The sequence below is a fragment of the Asterias amurensis genome, chromosome 3 (assembly GCF_032118995.1).
Source record: "Asterias amurensis chromosome 3, ASM3211899v1".
Lineage (NCBI taxonomy): Eukaryota > Metazoa > Echinodermata > Asteroidea > Forcipulatida > Asteriidae > Asterias > Asterias amurensis.
In genome coordinates, this window is record NC_092650.1 from 13,597,615 (window position 1) to 13,618,978 (window position 21,364).

At 38.3% G+C, this 21,364-nt stretch overlaps 1 protein-coding gene across 3 annotated transcripts in view; it reads left to right on the plus strand.

The window, feature by feature from the left end:
- Nucleotides 1-21,364, plus strand: part of LOC139934631 (tyrosine-protein phosphatase non-receptor type 1-like) — a 42,958-nt gene extending 21,594 nt beyond the window's left edge. Inside the window, exons 6-10 of one of the 3 annotated variants that reach the window (XM_071928929.1) lie at nt 2,300-2,509; nt 4,002-4,178; nt 5,740-5,894; nt 9,121-9,197; nt 16,667-21,364. In XM_071928929.1, coding sequence (XP_071785030.1) covers nt 2,300-2,509; nt 4,002-4,178; nt 5,740-5,894; nt 9,121-9,197; nt 16,667-16,749 — 702 coding nt within the window. In that variant the 3' untranslated portion in view covers nt 16,750-21,364. Of the gene's footprint in view, nt 1-2,299; nt 2,510-4,001; nt 4,179-5,739; nt 5,895-9,120; nt 11,686-16,666 lie in introns of those variants that run through there. The other 2 variants (XM_071928928.1, XM_071928930.1) reach the window with 2 other exon arrangements.

Genomic DNA, 21,364 nt, shown 5'->3' on the forward strand with positions numbered 1-21,364 from the left:
AAGTAAGGTTTTATGCTAATAATTATTTTGAGTAATTACCGATAGTGTCCACTGCCTTTAAGTCGCATCACAGGCAAAACATGTAGCTCTGCCCCAACGGTATTTACCAACCACAACCCATTGCACAACTACAAGTCTGTCTCTATAAAAGTCAGACATGCGTGTGCGTATGCTTGGTGTGTGCGGCAGAGTTGTGCATATATGGCATTGGAGAGACTCACATGTTTTTGCTCACATGTGCATCGTGGGCAGAGCTTAATGGATCGATGTATTACTTCCAGCCCCCTGTCTTTGTCAAACTTGATGTTCTGTCAATTGTATGTGTATAAACCGAAAAGTGAGATGACATGCTCTGAAATTAACTTTGGAGTCCAACAAAGAAAACTTGAAGCGCCACTTGAACCAACAACCTCCATACTAACATACCTGTGCTCTATCAATTGAGCTATCCAGCCCTACATTATGTTGCTGGTCTCCCCATTAGTCAATATCTTTGTTCAGGGCACCAGTGATAATTGGCAAAGCACAGTATTCTCACTTGGTGTATCCCAACATGCATAAAATTACATATATCTGTGAAAATTTGGGCTCAATTGGTCATGAAAGTTGCAAGAGAATAATGGAAGAAAAACATCCTTGTTGCACAAATCTGTGTACTTACAGATGCCTTAAATAGGTTTCAGGCCTGAAGTTTTAAAATATTTGAGTGAGAAATTACTTTTTTTCCAAAAACTATGACGTGATTCAGAAGGAGCTGTTTCTCACAATGTTTTATACTATCAACAGCTCTCCATTGATTGTTACTAATTAATTTTATATGCTAAAGTAACAATTATTTGGAGTAAAATTACCAATAGTGTCCATGCCTTTAAAGGGAAGGTACTAGTTTGGTAATCAAACACTTTCGATCTTGGCTGTGCTCCGTGGTCATAATGGGTTGATGTGGCTGGCAGCTGAATGCGCCCTTGCATGCCTGCTTCTCGAACACGTTGTAGCCGCGTCCTTTGCAATTCAGCTCTTAGCTGCGAGTAAGGATGATTAGCCCCCCAAATTATTAATTACTCAAAACAAATATGAACTTAAAAACTGACTTGGTAACGAGCATTGAAGAGCTGTTGATAGTATAAAACATTGTGGGAAACGACTCCCTCTGAAGTAGCATAGATTTTGAGAAAGAGGCAATTTCTCACTAAAATAATAAAAGACTTCTAGCCAGAAGTCCTCTATTCCTATCTGAAAGCACACAAATTCGCCAAACAAGGGTGTTTTTTCTCGCAACTTCCATTACCAATTGAGCTCAAATTTTTACAGGCTTGTTATTTTTTGCTTATGAAAGGATACACCAAGTGAGAAGACTGGTCTTTGACAATTACCAAACATGTACCTTCCCTTTAAAAAAGAGGGACCATTGAATGAATATGTCAGTGTGTGTGTTCATTCTGAACTTGATGACCCTTGAATTTTGTCAATGAAAATGTTCAGTTTCCTCTAAAGAATTTCCTCGGATAGTCTCTCCCACACAGACACATTTGCTTTTTTGGGTCAATCAAGGACTTCCTATTGTTTCTATCTATTGTAATGTTAAGTGGTGTATTGTTAAAGGGAAGGTACACGTTTGGTTATTGTCAAAAGATAAGTTATCTTACTTGGTGTATCCCATCATAATGATAAAATAACAAGCCAGTACAAATTTGAGCTCTATCGGTCATCGAAGTTGCAAGAAAATGATGAAAGAAAAAACACCTTGTTGGACAAATTTGTGTCATTTCAGATAAGAATAAAATACTTTTAGCTAGAAATTTTTTAATATTTTAGTGAAAAATAACCCCTTTCTCAAAAAACTATGTTACTTCAGAGGAAACATTTCCCACAATTATTTTTAATATCAACAGCTCTCCAATGCTCGTTACCAAGTCAGTTTTTAAGGTGATATTTGTTTTGAGTAACGACCAAACGTGAACCTTCCCTTTAAGGGAGGATGTAAGGCCCCTTCTGTTTTAAGTCATCAGTTGGAATATGGAAACTCAAACACACCCACTTTTATGACTCCAATGGGAGACCCTTGGAACGCAAGGTGGCACCAGACTTACCGGGTAAATTTCCAATTGATTACGTGGTGTTGAGCATGTGCACATTTCCAAGAACAATGGATTTACCTGGTAGGTCTACTGCCAGTTAGTGTCACCAAAAAGTTTCCCATTGTTCTTCACATTTCACCCTGTAATGAGTTTGTTGAATTTTTACTATTTCTGCACATTTTTGGGTCGAATTTAACCTTCTATTTTATCGTTTATTGCAGACCAACGAAACGAAAGAAGTCCTCCAACTTCACTATACAAAGTGGCCAGACTTCGGCGTACCAAAGTCACCAGAGGCCTTTTTGAAATTCCTCCACCACGTCAGGCAAACAGGGTCGTTGGCAGATAACGTCGGTCCCCCTGTCATCCACTGTAGTGCTGGCATTGGAAGGTCTGGTACATTCTGCTTGGTAGATACATGTTTAGTTTTGGTGAGTATCTTTGGGTTCGAATCCTACCCGAGCAAAATGCCTGTGATATTTTTTTCACAGGACTTGGGAAAGTACCGAGTATACACATAGGTGTATGGGTAAAAAAAACCAAAAATATCTATATATATATATATATAAAATATTCTTTATCCCCGATGCAAATTTAACATTTATTATAGTCCTGATATTATTGTGAAAAACAGTTATAGGATATCGGAAACAGTCACTCAATTGATCTGTTAGTTTTTTTCGCTGTGCACAGTATTTCTGTCATAATCAGTGAAATCAAATTTTGCCCTATGCTTAATTTCATGAAGCAGATAACACATACATGTACTTTACAAAGGCAATAAAGGCTATTGCCTTGGTGCCCTTGGATGCTCCAGTAGAAATGTACAATTTCCTCATAGGGTGCCCTTCACTAAGGGGAAAATACCTTGGTGCCCTTGCCCTTTCAACAACAAACCATACCATGCATACAGTCCTGAATGTACCCAGCACAGAAGGACAACTGGCTCTGAAGAGGCTAACTACTCAATGCACAGTATCGACCCTTTTCACCTGGTGCATCAGAAAAAATCTTGAATGCGCATTACTGGTGGGCAATTTCACTGTGCGCTTTCACATATAACTCTATGCCGTGCGTTATGCAGTGAAGTGTGCATGTTAGGCGACGCAGCGTTGTTACACATAAACCTAACTGCCCACCAACATGGAGAGCATGGTATCAGTCGCCGCGTGTGACGCGCGTGCAAGGGGTCAATACAAATATAACATGGGTTATTTCGGTTGAACAGTCATGAATACATGTATGTATGCAGTAAAGTAGTAAACACTTACGGACAGCCCATTACACATATTCTATTTTGTACATCTTTGTTCTTCCCTTAGTCCCTGTAGTTGGGACCCATAGACTCTGTACCCCAAATTCTTTGTGGAGCACCCCAATTTTTAGAACTATGGTTTTCAGTTTTTTGTTTTCCCTTCTGTTTTGTCCTCTGTCTCCAAAGTGAATAATAAACAAACAACCCACTACACTATAAACACAACCTTTATTTTGGGGGTAGTGAAGAGATTCTTAAAATCCTCTTAGATCTCACACACTGGGCATTCTGGGGTTGAATCAGAAGAAGAGTCGTCGACCATCACCCATTGCTAAATTTTAAAAATCTTTTATACGTGTACAACCACACTTTCGGTTTTGGGACCAACCATCGGACTGACTTAAGCCTGGTTCATACTTTCTGCAAATGCAAATGCGATAAGAATGTTTAAGTCACAGGGCCATTTTCGCAGCGATTGTTTACTGACGCGAAATATTTGTTGTGAGATTCGTGTTGCATTCGCAAGAAGCATGAACCAGGCTTTGCCTTAACAACAAGTAGTGAGTTGAAGGTGTCCTAGGTGTACTTCGGATCTAATCTGACTTCCCCAGCACTCAATGCAAACAACTAATAAAGATCTAATATTCTCTTCTCGTTACTTCTTGCAGATTGAAAAGAATGGACACACGAACGGGCTCAGCGTTAAAGAAATCTTACTGGAAATGAGAAGATGCAGAATGGGTTTAATACAAACACATGATCAGCTTCGGTTTAGCTACCTCGCTATACTAGCTGGTGCTAAAGCTATACTAGAAGGCAATGGACTTGGATCATTAGTATTGGAGGTTAGTAAAGAGTTCAATACATACACATGATCAGCTTTGGTTTAGCTACATGTAGCTTGCTATACTAGCTGGTGCTAAAGCTATACTAGAAAGCAATGGACTTGGATCATTAGTATTGGAGGTTAGTAAAGAGTTCAATACAAACACATGATCATCATCGGTTTAGCTACCTTGCTATACTAGCTGCTGCTAAAGCTATACTAGAAAGCAATGGACTTGGCTCATGATTAAGTTGGGCACTCTTGCTGTGCACTCGGTAGCTTCTGCAGACAAGGAGGGCAAGTTTTTATATTAGCGGCAGACTCTTAAGTTAAGGTATTCTTGGACACCCCACAGTCTGTTGCTCCAACTGAACACCAAATAATTAAAAAATTATATGAATGAATGAAATGTAATTGTAATTCTATGAATAATAATGACGTACAAGTCGAAGAGGGTCCCGCCCGCTGCTGGGTTTTGAACCCTCCCAATACTGTTTGGTCAAAAAAGAAACTATATGACCTCAGAAAAGATGGCTCAGGACTTGTGTCCGGGCATCGCCCCACGGACTTATGGAATGCAATCCCCCTGAAGACTTCTGGCAGCATGCTCTATGTTCCTCTGACCCGTTTATCCAGCTATGGGGACAGGGCATTCAGTAACATTTCACCCCCGCCTCTGGAACTCTCTGCCTCAACATCTCAAGGACACACATGACATCTCTTGATTCCAACATTCTCTCAAAACCCATCGCTTCAGATTAGCCTATGCAGATATTGAGTGAAATTTTCTTCTTGTTCTTTGACCAGCGCCTTTGAATGTTCTACAGATTAAGTGCGCTTTAAAAATGCTGTATTATTATTATTATTATTAAGACTTGTACAATAGTTATGAAATAGAAAGAAGATTTATTCAGTGCCAATGGCACTGAACAGCACCTTCAATTGTACAGTTTTAGAACCATCAGGCTCTCCTTAGACTATTTAGACTTCCTTACACCTCTTAGATGTAGTGTGGGTGTGTCGTGGCCTAGCAGATAAGAGCATCAGACTCAAGTTCTGGTGAATCATCGGGATGTGGGTTCAAATCCTGGTCGTGACACTTGTGTCCTAGAGCCAGACACTTAACCATTGCTTCTATCCACCCACAGGTAGATGGGTACCTGTGAGGGCAGAGATGGTTGATGTGAATGATTAGCTTTGAGCGCGATAACTCGCAGCACCGGCTGTATCATACTCCCTACGGAGCAGATATGGTTTAAGGAATGATTTATGGACCAGTGACCAGCGGCCGATTTCACGAAACGCTAGGATCAATCCTATCTCGAGTTAGGACAAGTAACCCGTCCTAACTTAGGATGGGTTCAATGCGTCCTACGTATTTGGATCTGGAACTGAACCCGTCCTAAGTCCTAAGATGATTCTTAAGTTAGGAAGAGTTTGGTGAAATCGACAGCTGGGGTAATAATGTTTGAAGCGCTTTGAGGCGGCCTTTGGGCTGTGATAAAGCGCTATATAAAAATTGATGATTATTATTATTATTAAACTTAACAATTTACCTGATTGATCTCCTGTTAAATTAGGATGGGGAGCATGAAACCCCGCCTCCTCCCTTACCAAGGAAAATAAAGCGTCCTCACTCACCGGAGGAGCAAGATGGGAACGATGCCAAAGCACAGAGACAAGACGATAGCAATGATGTCAAAGCACACAGTAATGACAGTAATCCTGGTGCGAGGTAAGAAAAAAAATGGAAAAGGAGTTTTGTTGAAGGGGTTCGGGTACTTTTTGTAACACAAAACACAATGTCCACAGATTAAATTAACATTAAACTTACACCGTTTGAAGATAATGATAGTAGAAAGCATACCTTAATCTGTGGACACTATGTTTTGTGTCCTTCAAAAAGTACCCAGACCCTTTAAAGGCAGTGGACACTATTGGTAATTGTCAAAGACTAGCCTTCCAGTTGGTGTATCTCAACGTATACATAAAATTACAAACCTGTGAAAATTTGAGCTCAATCGTTCATCGAACTTGCGAGATAATAATGAAAGGAAAAAATCACCCTTGTCACACGAAGTTGTGAGCTTTCAGATGGTTGATTTTGAGACCTCAAGATCTAAATCTAAGGTCTCAAAATCAAATTCGTGGAAAATTACTTCTTTCTCGAAAACTATGGCACTTCAGAGGGAGCCGTTTCTCACAATGTTTTATACCATCAACCTCTCCCCATTACTCGTCAGCAAGAAAGGTTTTATGCTAATAATTATTTTGAGTACTTACCAACAGTGTCCACTGGTTTAAAAAGGAATGTATACATTAGGTAAATAGAATCCACTGTTTGTTTCAATCCTGTATAGTTGTAGATAAATACAATAAAACTAACCCGTGAACATTTCATTTTACAAGGTGGTAGCGTTTTTGAGATACATGTATCACCAAAAGTCTGATGCGATTATGTCAACGTAGGAAGAACAAATCTGCAATTTCAATACATTATCTGAGAAACTTTACTGTCAGTTACGCCTCTCAGATTAAATTTTTTGGGGGGATAAAAAGTGATATCTTTTTCAACCGTCATCTTCGAGGTGCTTAATAGCTAAGCAAACTGGGATGTGACACTACAGACCATCAAAAGCTTTTTGTGAAAATTTAACTTGTGATGAATCTTAGGCCAAATCCGAATTGGCGGACTTCATATGGCTACGGCTACTGCTACTGCTAGGAGTGTTTGTTAATAGGGTGTTCTATATTTTTATACAGCCCTAGCCGTAGCCACCATAGCTCTTTGTGAAATCTGGGTCCAGGGGTGGATTTCACAAAGAGTTAGGACTAGTCTTATCTCGAGTTAGGACCAGTTACTCGTCCTAACTTAGGACTATCCATGCAATTTGTTTATCTCCTAGGACTAGTCCTAACTCTTTGTGAAATCGACCCCAGGTTTCTAGTTCCAAAGGCCTTGGATTGACTGTAAGAAGATGACAATCTTAAATGATAAGCGAGTTGTGATGTCACAATACAACTCACTCTGGCAATATTGATAACTCATCTAAAAGGCAGGGTACACTCTGGGTCATTGTCAAAGACCAGTATCGTGACTTGGCGTATCCCAACAGATGCAGAAAATAACAATTTTGTGAATATTTGGGTGCCATTAGTCACCAAAGTTGCAGGAAAATATAGAAAGAAAAAAAAAAAACTTTTTGCGTAGAATTATGTGCTTTCAGATTTCTGTGAAAGGCTTCACGCCTAAGCCCTTCTCAGTTTCAAATTCTTTGTATGAAAATTACCTCTTTCTCTAAGGGAGTCATTTCTCACAAGGTTTCATACAATCAAAAGCTCTTTGGTGCTCCTTAACCAAGTTATTAACTTGTAGAGTAATTATCAGAAGTATGCCCTGCCTTTAAGATATAAATCCCAGTGCTATGTGAGATCGAGCCCTGGACACATTTGAGGCCAGAGTAATTTTAATGATCTTGAGAGTGTAGTCAAGTCATGATGCTTCACGGAGACAATGCCTCTGGTCATGACCTTGGTGCTCCTTAAAATGTTCAAACAGAAATTTACAATTGCCCTAATGGAGGTGCCCTAATACAAAAGAGAAAGCGCCTTGTAAGAAGGAAGCATCAGGCCCGGTAGTCTCGCTCAGCATGTAAGATCAACGGCCAGATACGGGTATCAAGCACTAGGGCAGGTGCATGTTTAGCATATAACCTTGTTGCATACATTGTACTGTAGCTGGTTCCCAGGCTGCACTTTTAACTTTACAATGGGGAACAGTTGGGCCTGAAACAGCACCTGCCTATGTTGACCGAAGCTTCAGCTGGTTTCCATAGACAAGTGTGGCTCTTAAACACCAATAGATTGCTATTTGAGAATGAGCTTTGTTAAAGGGAAGGTACATGTTTGGTAATTACTTAAAACAAATATTAACTTAAAAACTGACTTGGTAACGAGCATTTGAGAGCTGTTGGTAGTATAAAACATTGTGGGAAACAACTCCCTCTGAAGTAACGTAGTTTTTAAGAAAGGGGTAATTTCTCACTAAAATAATAAAAGACTTCTAGCTAGAAGTCTTTTATTCTCATCTGCAAGCACACCAATTCGTCCAACGAGGGTGTTTTTTCTTTCATCATTTTCTCACAACTTCAATGACCAATTGAGCCCAAATTTTCACAGGGGTGTTATTTTATGCTTATGATGGGATACACCAAGTGAGAACACTGGTCTTTGACAATTACCAAACGTGTACCTTCCCTTTAACATTATTTGTACTTGAATGCCTTAGCGGATTATTCTGACTTATCCTTACAAAACGAGTTTGAAATAATCGGATCTGCATTTGCTCTATACTCAAATATAATGTACAGTAATGATCAAGGAGCGTCCCAGCATTCTAGAGTTACAATGTAGCAGGCAATGACTTGAGTGTGGTAGAAAACGTAGAATGGTTATACATGAGAAAGCAAGTTCAATATCTCAAAGTACACAATATCTCATTGACTCATAATCTAAAAAGATAGGGGTGATGATGGTCTGGGAGAAGCCTATTTAAGTTTTTTTCCCCAGAACTTTTGGTAAACAATTAAAATAATTATATTAAACAGCAACTTAAACGTTGGTTTATATTTATCATGTAATGAGAGTTGTTAGTAGAATGTCGTAAGTACTGATCTCATATTAGTTTGAGATATCGTCAGCTTTTTAAAACTAATCACAAGATTGATAAAATGTTATGATTTTTTTTATATGCTTTCGCCAGACTATATTGGTAGAGCTTAATGCTTTTAGGCAATTAAAACATGGCATAAATGGTTCTGCAAAGACGAATTGCCTATTTTTATCCATTAAAGATTATATAGGTACACTTGATAATTTTCCTTTTTAAAAACACACAAGTCTATAGGACTTTCATTTAAAAAAAGCAGTGGCCAAATATTTTAAATGTTGCTATTTCACAGTACGGAGACGGAGCTGAGACGGCGGAACCGGGAAGAGCGAACCAAAAGCATGAAAGACAAAGTGGCGGACATGAGAAGTAAGCAGAAGAAGAATGAATGGTGGCAAAGACACAGGTCCATCTTCCGCTATCTTGGGCTAGGGCTGGGGTTGGGGTTAGGGGTCTGTACTTTCTTTTTGTATCGTTGGTTCTACAGAGGGGGTGTCCCATCCGTTCCCTTTGCTGATCCCCTTGCTATTACTCTCGGGGATTAAGGAGAAAAGGTTGTCTTTAATCCCTCTGGGGCTAGATTCCTCCTCCTCCAGCCACTCTCATTGATTGTACCTAGAATATCGTCCAGGTGTTTAGTTTGCGTTGGTGAATGTATCTGAGCAGTACAATGTCATTCTGCGTGCAGTTACTGTACCAGTAAACACAGGCAGTTGTGTGGTTTTGAATGACGGAACAGTTTGACTATAGTTAAAAAGGTTACTGGTGGTTTGCTTAAGTTGTGTGGTATTGGAGGTGCTTTCTGTTGTATTTGCTATCAACTTAAAGATACATCTCCTTGGCATGTCACTTCCTTGCGAGATACTGTCTTCAAGATGCACTGAACTCTCCTTGATGATCCCTTTATTGTTTATAAATGTATCCCTTTCTCTCAGTGATATTCCGTTTTCAACCACCAAAGAGGCCACCAATATTCTTTGGGTTTATATTTGTCGTAGTTTTGTTGGTGTTTTTATCCCCCCTGCAAGTTTGGGTTGTGGATATGGCCATTCTTTATGAAGTTTAGGCTCATTTGCAACACTCAGCGACTCAAGTTACAAACTATACTGGTTTTATGGATTCAGTGAACTTGTGAATGCGGGGAAACACCCCATGTCGTTCTACCCTTGTTAGGACCACTAAAGCCCGGTTCATACTTCCTGCGAATGTGAATGCGAAGCGAACTTTGGTGACGCAACAATTGGTATGCGCTCTTTTTCCCTTTGTCATGCAGTGAAATTCGCATCGCAATAAGCATTCGCAGGAAGTATGAACTGGGCTATTGGGTGTCTTAATGGAGCCAAACAGATTTCAAATCATTACGGTGCAGGAATTATGTCGGTTAACCTGTTGGTATAAGACATCAAAATGGAATATGCAACAATATGCAGATACACACCTGCTTCAAAGGCGTTTGAGTTCAGCTGTATTGGATTCAAGTTGTGGGAATCCATCTTAAGGAGGTTTTTTGGTAGCACCATGGAACGATCTCTGTTATGAGTAGTGATGGTTCTGAAATGAGCCAGTGGTTTGGAGCCAGTTTGCTGGTCTTAGCGTTAGCTTTTAAACTTTAGATGACTTCAAGTTACGTATATTTAATCGATTAGCTCAGGCAAAAAGTATGAAGTATTTGCACACAGTAGACACTTATAGAAATTTCCAACCTCCAGAAGAATATATATATATATATCTATATATATAGATGATTTTCTTTTGATACTAAAACACAAATAATGATAAGTAGGTGAAGTGTAAATAATACTGTATATACCGATTTGTTTTAAAAGAGGAAAGTACTAGCTGTGCTGTGGTGTTTTGAGGCCCATCGCTTGGATTGTTTACATCATTATTTCTTTAGCTACTCCCGTACCAGAGAATCCTTACATAGAAATTGGCAAACTAAAAGGCCATCCACTGGTTTTGCTGTCAATTTAAAGGAACCCTATCAAGACTGTACCAGTCTCCTCTTTCAAAATCTTTGTCCCTGATGTTGGAATCGGTTCAGTTTAGCAAATTCATCATGAAAAAATCAAACCGCTGTAAAAAGTTGTGCATGATACAACCCTTTTACTCAAGCCTCCCTAGGTAAACTTCTTATTCCCGCTCTGTGTCTTTTATGTCCCTGGCACAAAAGCAACACATCAGTCAACAGCCGCACTTTCTTCTAGATTGAACACAGCAATTCCAGCTACAATGTAATTCAATTTGAATTCTTGTACAAACATTTGTAAAGTTGCCAAGTTCATTCATCTAAAGTTGGACTTGTAATGCTTAATTCACAAAAATATGGTGGTGTGAAGGTTTACACCATTGGTAATGACTTCAATCCCGGCACTAAGGGGCACCAAGGCCAATACTATGGGTGTGGTCTCATTGTAGTTTTTCGGCCTGACAAAATCAAACCGCTGTAAAATGTGTTGTGTAGGATATAATGCTTTTACCCAAGCCTCCCTAGGTAAACTTCTTATTCCCGCTCTGTCTCTTATGTACCCTGGGGTGTCGTGGTCGAGCGGATAAGAGCACCGAACTCAAGCTCTGGTGTTTCTTTTATACAGCAGATTGTGGGTTCGAATCCCGGTCGTGACACTTGTGTCCTTGAGCAAGACACTTAACCATAGGCTTCTCTCCCCCACCCAGGGGTGAATGGGTACCTGTGAGGGCAGAGGTGGTTCTTGTGATTGGTTAGCATAGTGCGATATTTGGCGACACAGGCTGTATACTCCCCAGGGAGCTGAGATGGTTTAAGGAATGATTTTAGGCCCAGTGACCACTCAATGTTGACTGAAACGCAGAAGACAGTGCAACAATGAGAACTCTTTTGAAAGGGGGCAGGGGGGAGGGGGGGGGGGGGGGGGCAACGAGATACGGCCCGTATTGTAGAGTGTATTTACCTAATAGGTTGGGTATAATGTTATTTGAAAGCTTACCTAAGTGTTAGTTATGTCATTTTTGAAAGTTATTTGATCTGGTAAGATTTGTTGAGAAGTTGTTGGTCGTAGAATCTGTGATGATTCACTGCCTAGCTGGTCTGTTTCGGGTTTGGAAAAAACTTCAGAAAATGTTTCCAAGAAATCGTCCACAATGTTGACAGTTTGGATTTGGTTTCAAACTTTGTGAGTGTTATAGATTTTCAGCGGATTTGTAAAGTTGGCATGGTTGAAGTCTTGAGAGGTTTTTGATAGCTCAGTTCGAATTTATATGACAGCTCTGAAAAGTATTGTTTAATTCCAATGTCCAAAATATGTCGCATTATTGCACCCCACCCCATGAAGTTAAGTTTAAAAGAATTATTTTATTTCAGTCGTAAAAAACACGCAACTGAACAGGGGCACCGATAAGACAGTGGGTGCGTTCGTTTAGCTTCCCTGGGTCGACCCTGGTGTGCAGCGTTTTTTTTTTCCAGGAGGAACATGGGTGATTATCTGCACACGTTCGTCCTGGAAAAAAAAAACGCCACACACCGGGGTCGACCCAGGGAAGCTAAACGAACGTACCCATAGTCAATTTGTTTAAATGGCAAGAATTTCTTGGCTAGTATTAAAGTGTCAGTTCTACCACCTTTGAGTTTAATTTGCAAGTGCTTTTTGAGTAATTTAGCCATCCTTGCAGCTTGTAATTTAGCTAACCTTTACAGCTTCAAAAAAACACTATTTTTTGAATTGATATTATATCAAAGTGTGAATATATGATATTTTCTATTTTATATAAAAACAAAACAGTTGTTGTTTAAAGTGTTGTTAGATTTGCTTTATTTTGTATGATTGAGAACTTGTTTGGTTGTTTGACAGAAGTTCCGATTATTTAAGAAAAATAATTTCTTTGAGTGTGTTTTAGTCCAAAGTGACCACCAAATGTTCGTTTAAAAAGTTAACAGTGACAATTTTAGTTGTTTTTGAAATGAACTTTGAAGCTAAATACTGAAAAGTTACGTACAGCAGCGTAATTGGTTTATATTTATCGTGTAATGAGAGTTTTAAGTAAGACGTCATAATTACCGATCTCATATAATTTGGAAATATCGTCAGCTTTTTAAAACCAATCGCAAGATTGATAAATCTTGTGCATTTATGAATATGCCTTTGCCTTGGTAGAGTTTAAGGTTTGTTAGGTAGATTCTGTTTTACCAAACAAGTTATTATAATATGTATTGATTGAAACCAGTTCCAAACTAGGTTTAGCTTTTAGCACAAAAAAACAGTTAGCAATTAATGTATTTTTTGCTTGGCTGTCACCTTATTGGAAAGAGAAATTAAAGGGCAAGTCCACAAAAGGCTGCACAGCAAATTGTGTTGCTGAGTAAAATGAAAATAGTGGAGACCAGCCATGATTTTATTCAACTGGTAAGCATAACAAAAAATTTCTAAGCACAGAATTATCTTGCAAAGTAGAAACGAGTAGTCTGCCAAAATGCCATGCCAATCACGTTAAAAGTTGCTTCAATTTCTGTTCTTCTTGACTTGTCAAAAATATCTGACAGCGTGTTCACAATGAATTTGCATAACTTATCTGCTTACTAGAACGTCGGCAAGCTAGCATGCCTTATGATTCGCTTACAGTTTGCAAAGTTTATGTTCTAATGGACGCTCTATACGTGAGCAAGAAAGAAAGAAAAAAAAGCACCTGCAAACATACTTTATGGAAAAGGGCCTTGTTTCTTGGTTTGTGACTTGTAATATGATGGGGGCACAGAAGGCATCCTTGGGCCCTTCTTTGTAGTTAAATATTAGTCAAATACCGCACATATATAGCACCATCTCCCTAATAACTCTTATTACGAGGCAGGTAGGACTGAAGAAACCCCAGCAATCTTGTAGCCTTGCTCAAGGCAGTCGAATTTTTCACTCCGAAAAAAGACCGCCACTGTATAAAAACCCACCCGTATTCACTGTGCGTAACATCGCACGACACGATGCCCCCGTACACTATCCGCATGCGGTTAGTGGTACGAGTGCGGATGACCTGTGTGCACAGTAGTCGTACTATGTGACAGTGTGTATACGGGTGGGTCATGCGGTGTGATTACACGCACCACGCACAGGGTATACGGGTGGGTTTACAGTGGTGTCTTTTCAGAGCGAATAATGCGACTGCCTTGAGCAAGGTTAGCAATCTTGAGACCAATTGTTGGAGAGGTTTGGACAGGGCTATTTATAATAGGACTGTTGTTAATTAATGAGTTATTTTCACAACTATTCCATAAGTGCACTTATACAGTGAATCCCAGTATCTGAATTTTGTTAACCCTTTAATAGATGTGACTGGCGTAAATGTCGGTTATACATAACCAGTTCTGGCTCTGTGTCTAGAACAAGGGGAATCCAGGCCCACTGATAATTTTATTTCAGATAATGTACACTCTACACAAGTGTTACACAATGTTTTCAAGATGTGGTATACATTTAATGATTCTTTGTGATTCTGCGCCTTGAACACCCAGCAGGGTGGATACGTGCGCATTACAAGTCTTATTATCATTATTTATTATTATTAAATCTTAAAGGGTACTTGGAACAAAGGATTGTCTCAACAATTGTGAGAATTTATGCCATTTTCAGGAAAACTTAATTTTAAGTGAAAGTAAAACTTTCAATAGTTAGTGTCAAGATCGGTTTTTTTGTTTTTGTTGGTGAATAGTATTTTATTGATTGAATAAACCTTTAAACAAAAATACAATGCTGTACCCCCCTTTTCAGAAAATATGATGAAAATACTTTTTCTGCTACAAGTTTAACTATATTAAATATGAATTGAGAAATAGCAGGTGTGTAACTAAAAATAAATCTTTCATAATCTTGTTTTTTCTGCAAGCATAACTTTTAATAAACGAGACAAAGTTTGTGGTCACATAAATTTACATTAAGACCATTTCATTTGCAAACTTGATTTTGAAAACCCAAATCTCACTTGAGTATTGACTTTTGGTTTTACCAATATACACAAATGTGTGTTAGAAATTCAAGATTTATTTATGCCTGATACAAATTTCCATCGGTTCAAAAATATCCGCTGCTAAATATTTGAACTGCTTCCAGCTACTGGGCAATCTAGTTGCTCTTATATGTAAGACACTGCTCTAGAATTTCAAAGTTGTGGTTTCGAACACCACCCGAGTAATATGCCCGTGATTTTTTTTTCTTCACAGAACCAGGTAAGTACTGAGTATACAGTGCTAACACACATCAGTGTACCGCGGAATAAACCGCAGGAGTTCAAAAAAGTGTCAAAATCAACATATTAACTGCGGTTTATAATCCGAAAATTACGGTACATGGGTAAAACCAAAAATTAATTTTCTTTATCTCCATGCAAATTTCCATCTATTAAAAATACTTGAGGTTTGCCATTGCAAGTATTTTGAATGTTTGTTTAAAACTAAGTAATTTAAATTGTATTACTAGTATTTAACAGGTTTATAATGTCATCGCAACCACAAACTCTACACAAGCTTTAATCAACTACAGTTATGATGGAGACAAGTGTCTGAAGTTTGTAGGCATTGCAAGATATTCTCTCAAAAAATTTTGGGGTACAAATATAGTTCAGTGTTTCCAGAGAAGATCACAAGTTTTCAACTATTTTTTTAGTGGATATGAATTTTGTTTTTCAAAATGACTAATGATTAAAGTTTGTTGTTCAATATTTGCTCAATCATAATTCAAGTTTCTTGAAGTTTTTTTTTTTCAGGTGAACACAAACCTCAGACCTACTCAGTTTATTTTATTGTTGTATATACATGAGTATTATTGCGTCTAAACCACTCTATTATCCAAAATTTCTGACTTCCTACATTCTTTGAAAATGACTCTTTTATCCAAAATGGGATGTGTAAACTTCCCTTCTTCTTTGAAAAGGCTGACATAAAAAAAGTTGTTGAGTTTAAATTTATCATAAAAGTATGCAAACAATCTTTTAATTGGTGCAGTCCTACCAATAATTGGTGTTTACATCGAAGGGAAACCCAATTAGAGTGTTTTGTTTAATACAGTTAAAATACACTGAAACCTTTTGGGTTTGGTTTTGGTTCCTGTCTTTTGATAAGGTGACATAAAAATAACCTCACATGCTTATAATGTGTTTAAATTTCATTTGACTACCACCGTAATGTTAAAGGGTCTATGTACTTTTTGTAGGACAAAAAAACACAATGTCCACAGATTTAAATTAAACTTACACAGTTTGAAGATAATGATAGTAGAAAGCTTCCCTGAAAATATTACGTGCTGAGGTGCGGTAGTTTTTGAGAAATGAGTAAAACAATGTCATGAAACATAATTTTCGTCTCGGCGATCATGAGACGAAAATTATTTTATTGTGTAAAAAAGGAATTTTGATGACATTGTTTTACTCATTTCTCAAAAACTACAACACCTCAGCAACTAATATTTTAAGGTATGCTTTCTGCTATCATTATCTTCAAAGGGTGTAAGTTTGATGCAAATCTGTGGACATTGCGTTTTGTGTTTCGAAAAGTACCCAAATCCTTATAAACAAAATCTCTGTACCAGTCAGTACTAGCGTTGACACAGGTACAGGTTGAGTGCTGTTTAGGGCCATATTGTGACTCTGACGTTGAAGTTTTGTAAATGAATTCAACACAAAGCCACACATGTGTACTGTTTTATAGTTGATACACAGTTACTGTCTTCAACACCTGTCTTAAGTATTACCTATAGCTTTATGAATAAAAATGTTCCCGATGTAAGTACAATGTATCTGCTTTTCAATTCCAACGCTTTCTTGAGAGTGATTCTTAGTTCTTTCTTTGTTTCTTTTTTGTTTTATTTTTATCTTGTGTGTAGGGGAACGGGAACAAATTGGAAACACAGACAAGTCACCAAGTCCCCTTCCAAATTGTAATTTGGACAAGCATCCTAAACCATGACCTCAATTGACCTGTAGGTCAAAGTTCAACCCAGGTCAAGTAAGGTTAATAGTTTTCCTTTTTTTCTCCCGTTCCTTCTACTGTCCTGTCCGATGTTGTTGTGTGTTTTTGTGGTTCAACTGTTGTAGTTGATTAAACCTTTATCATGCTGGTGCTATCTTGGACTGGGTCCCTGTTTACAGTGATGAACATGTTATAGATGAAACAAAAAAGGGCCTAACTACTTGTGCTTCCAGCCTTGGCTCAAATTCATAAAGTTACCATGTTGAAGCTACCAACATAAGCACCTAATTGTGCTTAGTGTATTTTTATGATTTATATCATAATATCTCTCTAGTGTCCTCACATAATTTATAAAAGAAATAAAAAATTGTATACAATTAATAACTTTTTATGGCAATATGGTCAACTGGCTGATAGAGGTCTAATCACAGATGTTGAACAATACATTTAAAGACAGTGAACGCTATTGGTAATTGTCAAAGACCAGTCTTCTCACTTGATGTATCTCAACATATGCATAAAATAACAAACCTGTGAAAATTTGAACTCAATTGGTTGTCGAAGTTGCGAGATAATATGAAGGGAAAAAAACACCCTTGTCACACAAAGTTGTGTGCTTCTAGATGGTTGATTCCGGACCTCAAACTCTAAATCTAAGGTCTCAAAATCAAATTTGAGGAAAATTACTCTTTCTTGAAAACTATGTTACTTCAGGGGGAGTCATTTCAATGTTTTATACTATCAACAGCTCTCCATTACTCGTTACCAAGTAAGTTTTATGCTTAAAAATAATTTTGAGTAATTACCAATAGAGTCCACTGCCTTTAAATGATAGTTTCCAATTTAAACATCCATTTGGTAGCCCCAAGGGTTTCTTTTGTTGTTTTTGCCAATTTCTTAAAAGTCTTTAGTAAAGCTGTATTCAAGTATTTCATAAGTTTATTAAAAAAACTTTTGTTAGAAACTAGCAAAAGGTTTCTCAAAGGCGGGAAAATTTGACGCTAAGTCAGAATCTTTATGATATGCGGACAAGGATTCAAGGAAGTTCCCACTGCCAAGTTAGAAAAGTGAAAGTTCAGGTGCAACAATTTTATCCTTTTTTTTTTGTGGTCATAAGCTGTGTTCCCATTAGACTTTTTCTACCGCTGCCATGCAGAAAGTTACTGTCATTGGCTTTTGTGAAATTCAAGGCAGTGTCATGGCGGAGCGGTTAAGAGCACCGGATTCAAGCACTGGTGTTTGATCAGCAGGGTGTGGGTTCGGATCCCGGTTGTGACACTTGCTACATAAAATTGGGGAGGTAGTGCTTTCTGCTCTACCAGCCAGGCTTGGAATTGATGATACCCAAGCCTACATTCGTATGGACTGTGAAAGGGGTAACCTTGTTTCAGCCCTAGGAGTAGGTGGTAACGGCCTCTGGAAAAATAATTGTAGCCTACACCTTGAAGTGGCCTTTAGGCCTTGTGTGTCAGGCGACTTGCTTAAAAATATATATAAAAAAACCGTGCGTTCCCACCTGAACTTATATTCAGAGACGCTTGCATAGTGTTTTACAGCGTGGTCACGGTTAAGGTTACAGCACAGAGCTGTTCCCATTGGACTTTTTAAGCAGCGCTGTTAAGTTACCGTGGCTGCGCGGAAGTCTTCCGCAACCTCTTTCGGCCTGTTAGTTTTACATCGCGGTTGCATTAGTTGACAGGGAGGTCAGTTTACCATGCGTCTGTCCTCATTTGATATAATTCTACAGAAAAGTCGCGGTACTCTAACAAGCAAAAACAGTCCAATGGGAAAAATATTTATTTTTATTTAGAAGAAAAATAATCTTTATGGTTATTGTCCGGGAGCCCAGCAGGGTTTATTGGAAACTTTTAGTGCAAAAGGTTTGAGGTGTGGGATGTATAGTAGGGACTTTTCGTTTTCGACGACGGATGGTTCTGCGACGGTGAAGATGACATTTGGCGTCATCTGCGCATGCGTCGGCTTTGAGGACGGTCGTCCCTCAATTTCTACGACAGTACTTGGGATGAATCTTCGTTGTGCTGAAAACGACGTTTAGCTGAACAACCGTCGCAGAACCATCCGTCGTTGAAAACGAAAAGTCCCTAGTATACCCCCTGGGGGAACCTTAAAATGTGAATTCTTAGGCGCACCCAGTGGTGCGTTGGAGGGGGAGCCCCATAAACACACCCTAAAATTCCATTTCAATGAAATGTCGAGTGCAAGCTAAATTTCTTCATAAATTGAAATGCCATGGTCTACTGACCAAGAATTCCATACTTAAGAAAGTCAATAATGGTGCCAAGTCTAATTAAGAAGGCCCTTTATTAGCACTAATTACACATTTAAATGAAATTTTGAGTGCAACGATGAAACATGTGTCAATGTGTACCTATCACTGTGCTGACTCAAAATCAACTGCTTAAGAAAATTTAAAGTGGTGCCATCTTTGATGGTGCATATCTGTTGCAACTAATGCATAGGAACTGTCTCTGTGAGTGTAGTCATGGTGGAAGATGCCTCTCTGCTCAGTAGTGTAACAGAGACTGACGTCCAATCATCCAACCGGGACTGTAAGATGGGCTTATTGCATAAGTTATTAACTTTTAGCATTTAGTTGTATAGCCATATTTTTTTCTAACCAATTTTCGATATCAGAATCAGATTTTAAAATTTGTTCTGCATTTTTGTTGGTGAATTATACCAAGGATTAAATTGATCCTAGGTGAAACCAAGACCTTGTTCCAACTTCAGACAACTGTTCAAGCTACAGAATAGTTTATCATGGGGTTAGAGGGCAGGCTTTGCGAACATATTTTTTAAAACACTACAGAATCATGCAATCATAGACCCAATACTTGATACTTGATGGAGTAATCCCTTTACAGCTGGTAAGAGCTAAACCCAAGCCTAATGATAGAACAGTGGTTTTGAAACTGATAAATCACTAGTGCCTGTACCTTGGAAGATTATTTTTGTCAACGTTTTCAGGAAAACAGTTTTTTTGAAACAAAGGAGTAATAAACAGAAATGTGTGGATTTGTTAGAAAATTGTTCTATTATGTCAACATGGAAAGCATTGCAAAGTGTCAATTTAGGACATGACATTTTCTTTGACCCATTTAGTTGAATAGAAGGTCAAATCTTGCACCTGTTTGATGCTACTATTATTGGCATTTTTGTGCAAGCCATTCTTTGGTCTCTAAAAGTTAAATAATATATAAAAAATGTACCAGTTTTGTATTCCTTTAGTTTATTTAATCTAGTAGAAACTGTTGCGGCTATTATCGACTTGCATCATTGTACACCAACAAAAGTGAACTGCTCTAATTCTATAAAAAGGTCACAGTTCAAGTTGTATGGTGAATGGGAAACTTTCGACACTTGGTGGCAGCAGCTTCATTGAGTAGTTTCACTTTTTTTGTGTAGTTGTGAGCATCTTATACATAGATTAAAAAAGTGTAGTCTGAACATCTGACGTCACACTTTGTGTTTTTTAATTTTGAGCCCATGTACATAATAACCTTTGACCTAGCATAATTTCACATGACCTTCTGCATGGTTGTGGAGATTCACAGTGAAATCCGACATGGCAGAAATGAAAGAAAGGCAAACTTGCTAGAGCTCCATGCAAATAAGAACACAAAACACATACATTGCCTTATAATGCTGTACATTTGGGATGAAATCTTTGTTCCTTCCCAACTGTATAGTTGGGACTAGTCCCGTTTTTAGTGTTAAAATTTAGACGGCCTGACTAAAACTAGGATTGCTTGATAATGTGATCAGTCAGTGGGCCTTTCAGGTAATTTTCAATCATTTCAAGTTTCTTTTTACTTAGAATGGGGCTCACGTGTAATATTCAAGAATTATCATGAAAAAAAACACACAAAGAAAAACTGATAAGAAATTAAGCCTGCTGCATGTCCATGCTCCATCATGCACCCCCTGCCACCTGCCAGTGCAGCTGTTGATACTCCTCCTGTACAGGGACAGATCTCTGGATCCCAGCTATAGTGTAGTCTTGACCCAAGACGTCAGTGTTGGATAGTGGCTAGTGTACTACGGGGAAACCCACCCTTGTTTCCGCAGGTTTCGCAGCGTCATGACATGTGTTTACAGTAAATCCGTAATTCTCGTTATCGACCGATTGAGCCTAAATTTTCACCGGTTTGCTATGTACTCTTGACACATTGTCAAATATTGTTCAGTACCAGGGAATGCATCCATATATGTTTTAATCTCAACGCACAAACAGGTTTTTCTTTTTCTAGTTCTTGTTCCATCAGATGGTACAAAATGGTGAGAGGTTGATTTTGAAATTCTGCAGTTACTTACTACGAGCAACGTTGGCAGAAGAAATACCAAAGAATAATCTTCTTGTGCAAACTCTCTAATGACCACCACCAGATTTATTGTAGTTTTTGCACTAAAAATAAGAAAAAGGGTTTTCAATTAGGTTTATGCATTATTTTTCAAGAGCTAGTTGATTAGACTAAAGTTTTGCTTTTATAGACTGCATCTCTGTGTTAAGTTGTGGTGTTTGAAATCTGTTTTGATGTAGGAAAATGGATCATTTCTTTGTAACTGTTTGGAGAGAGATTTGTTTTTATGA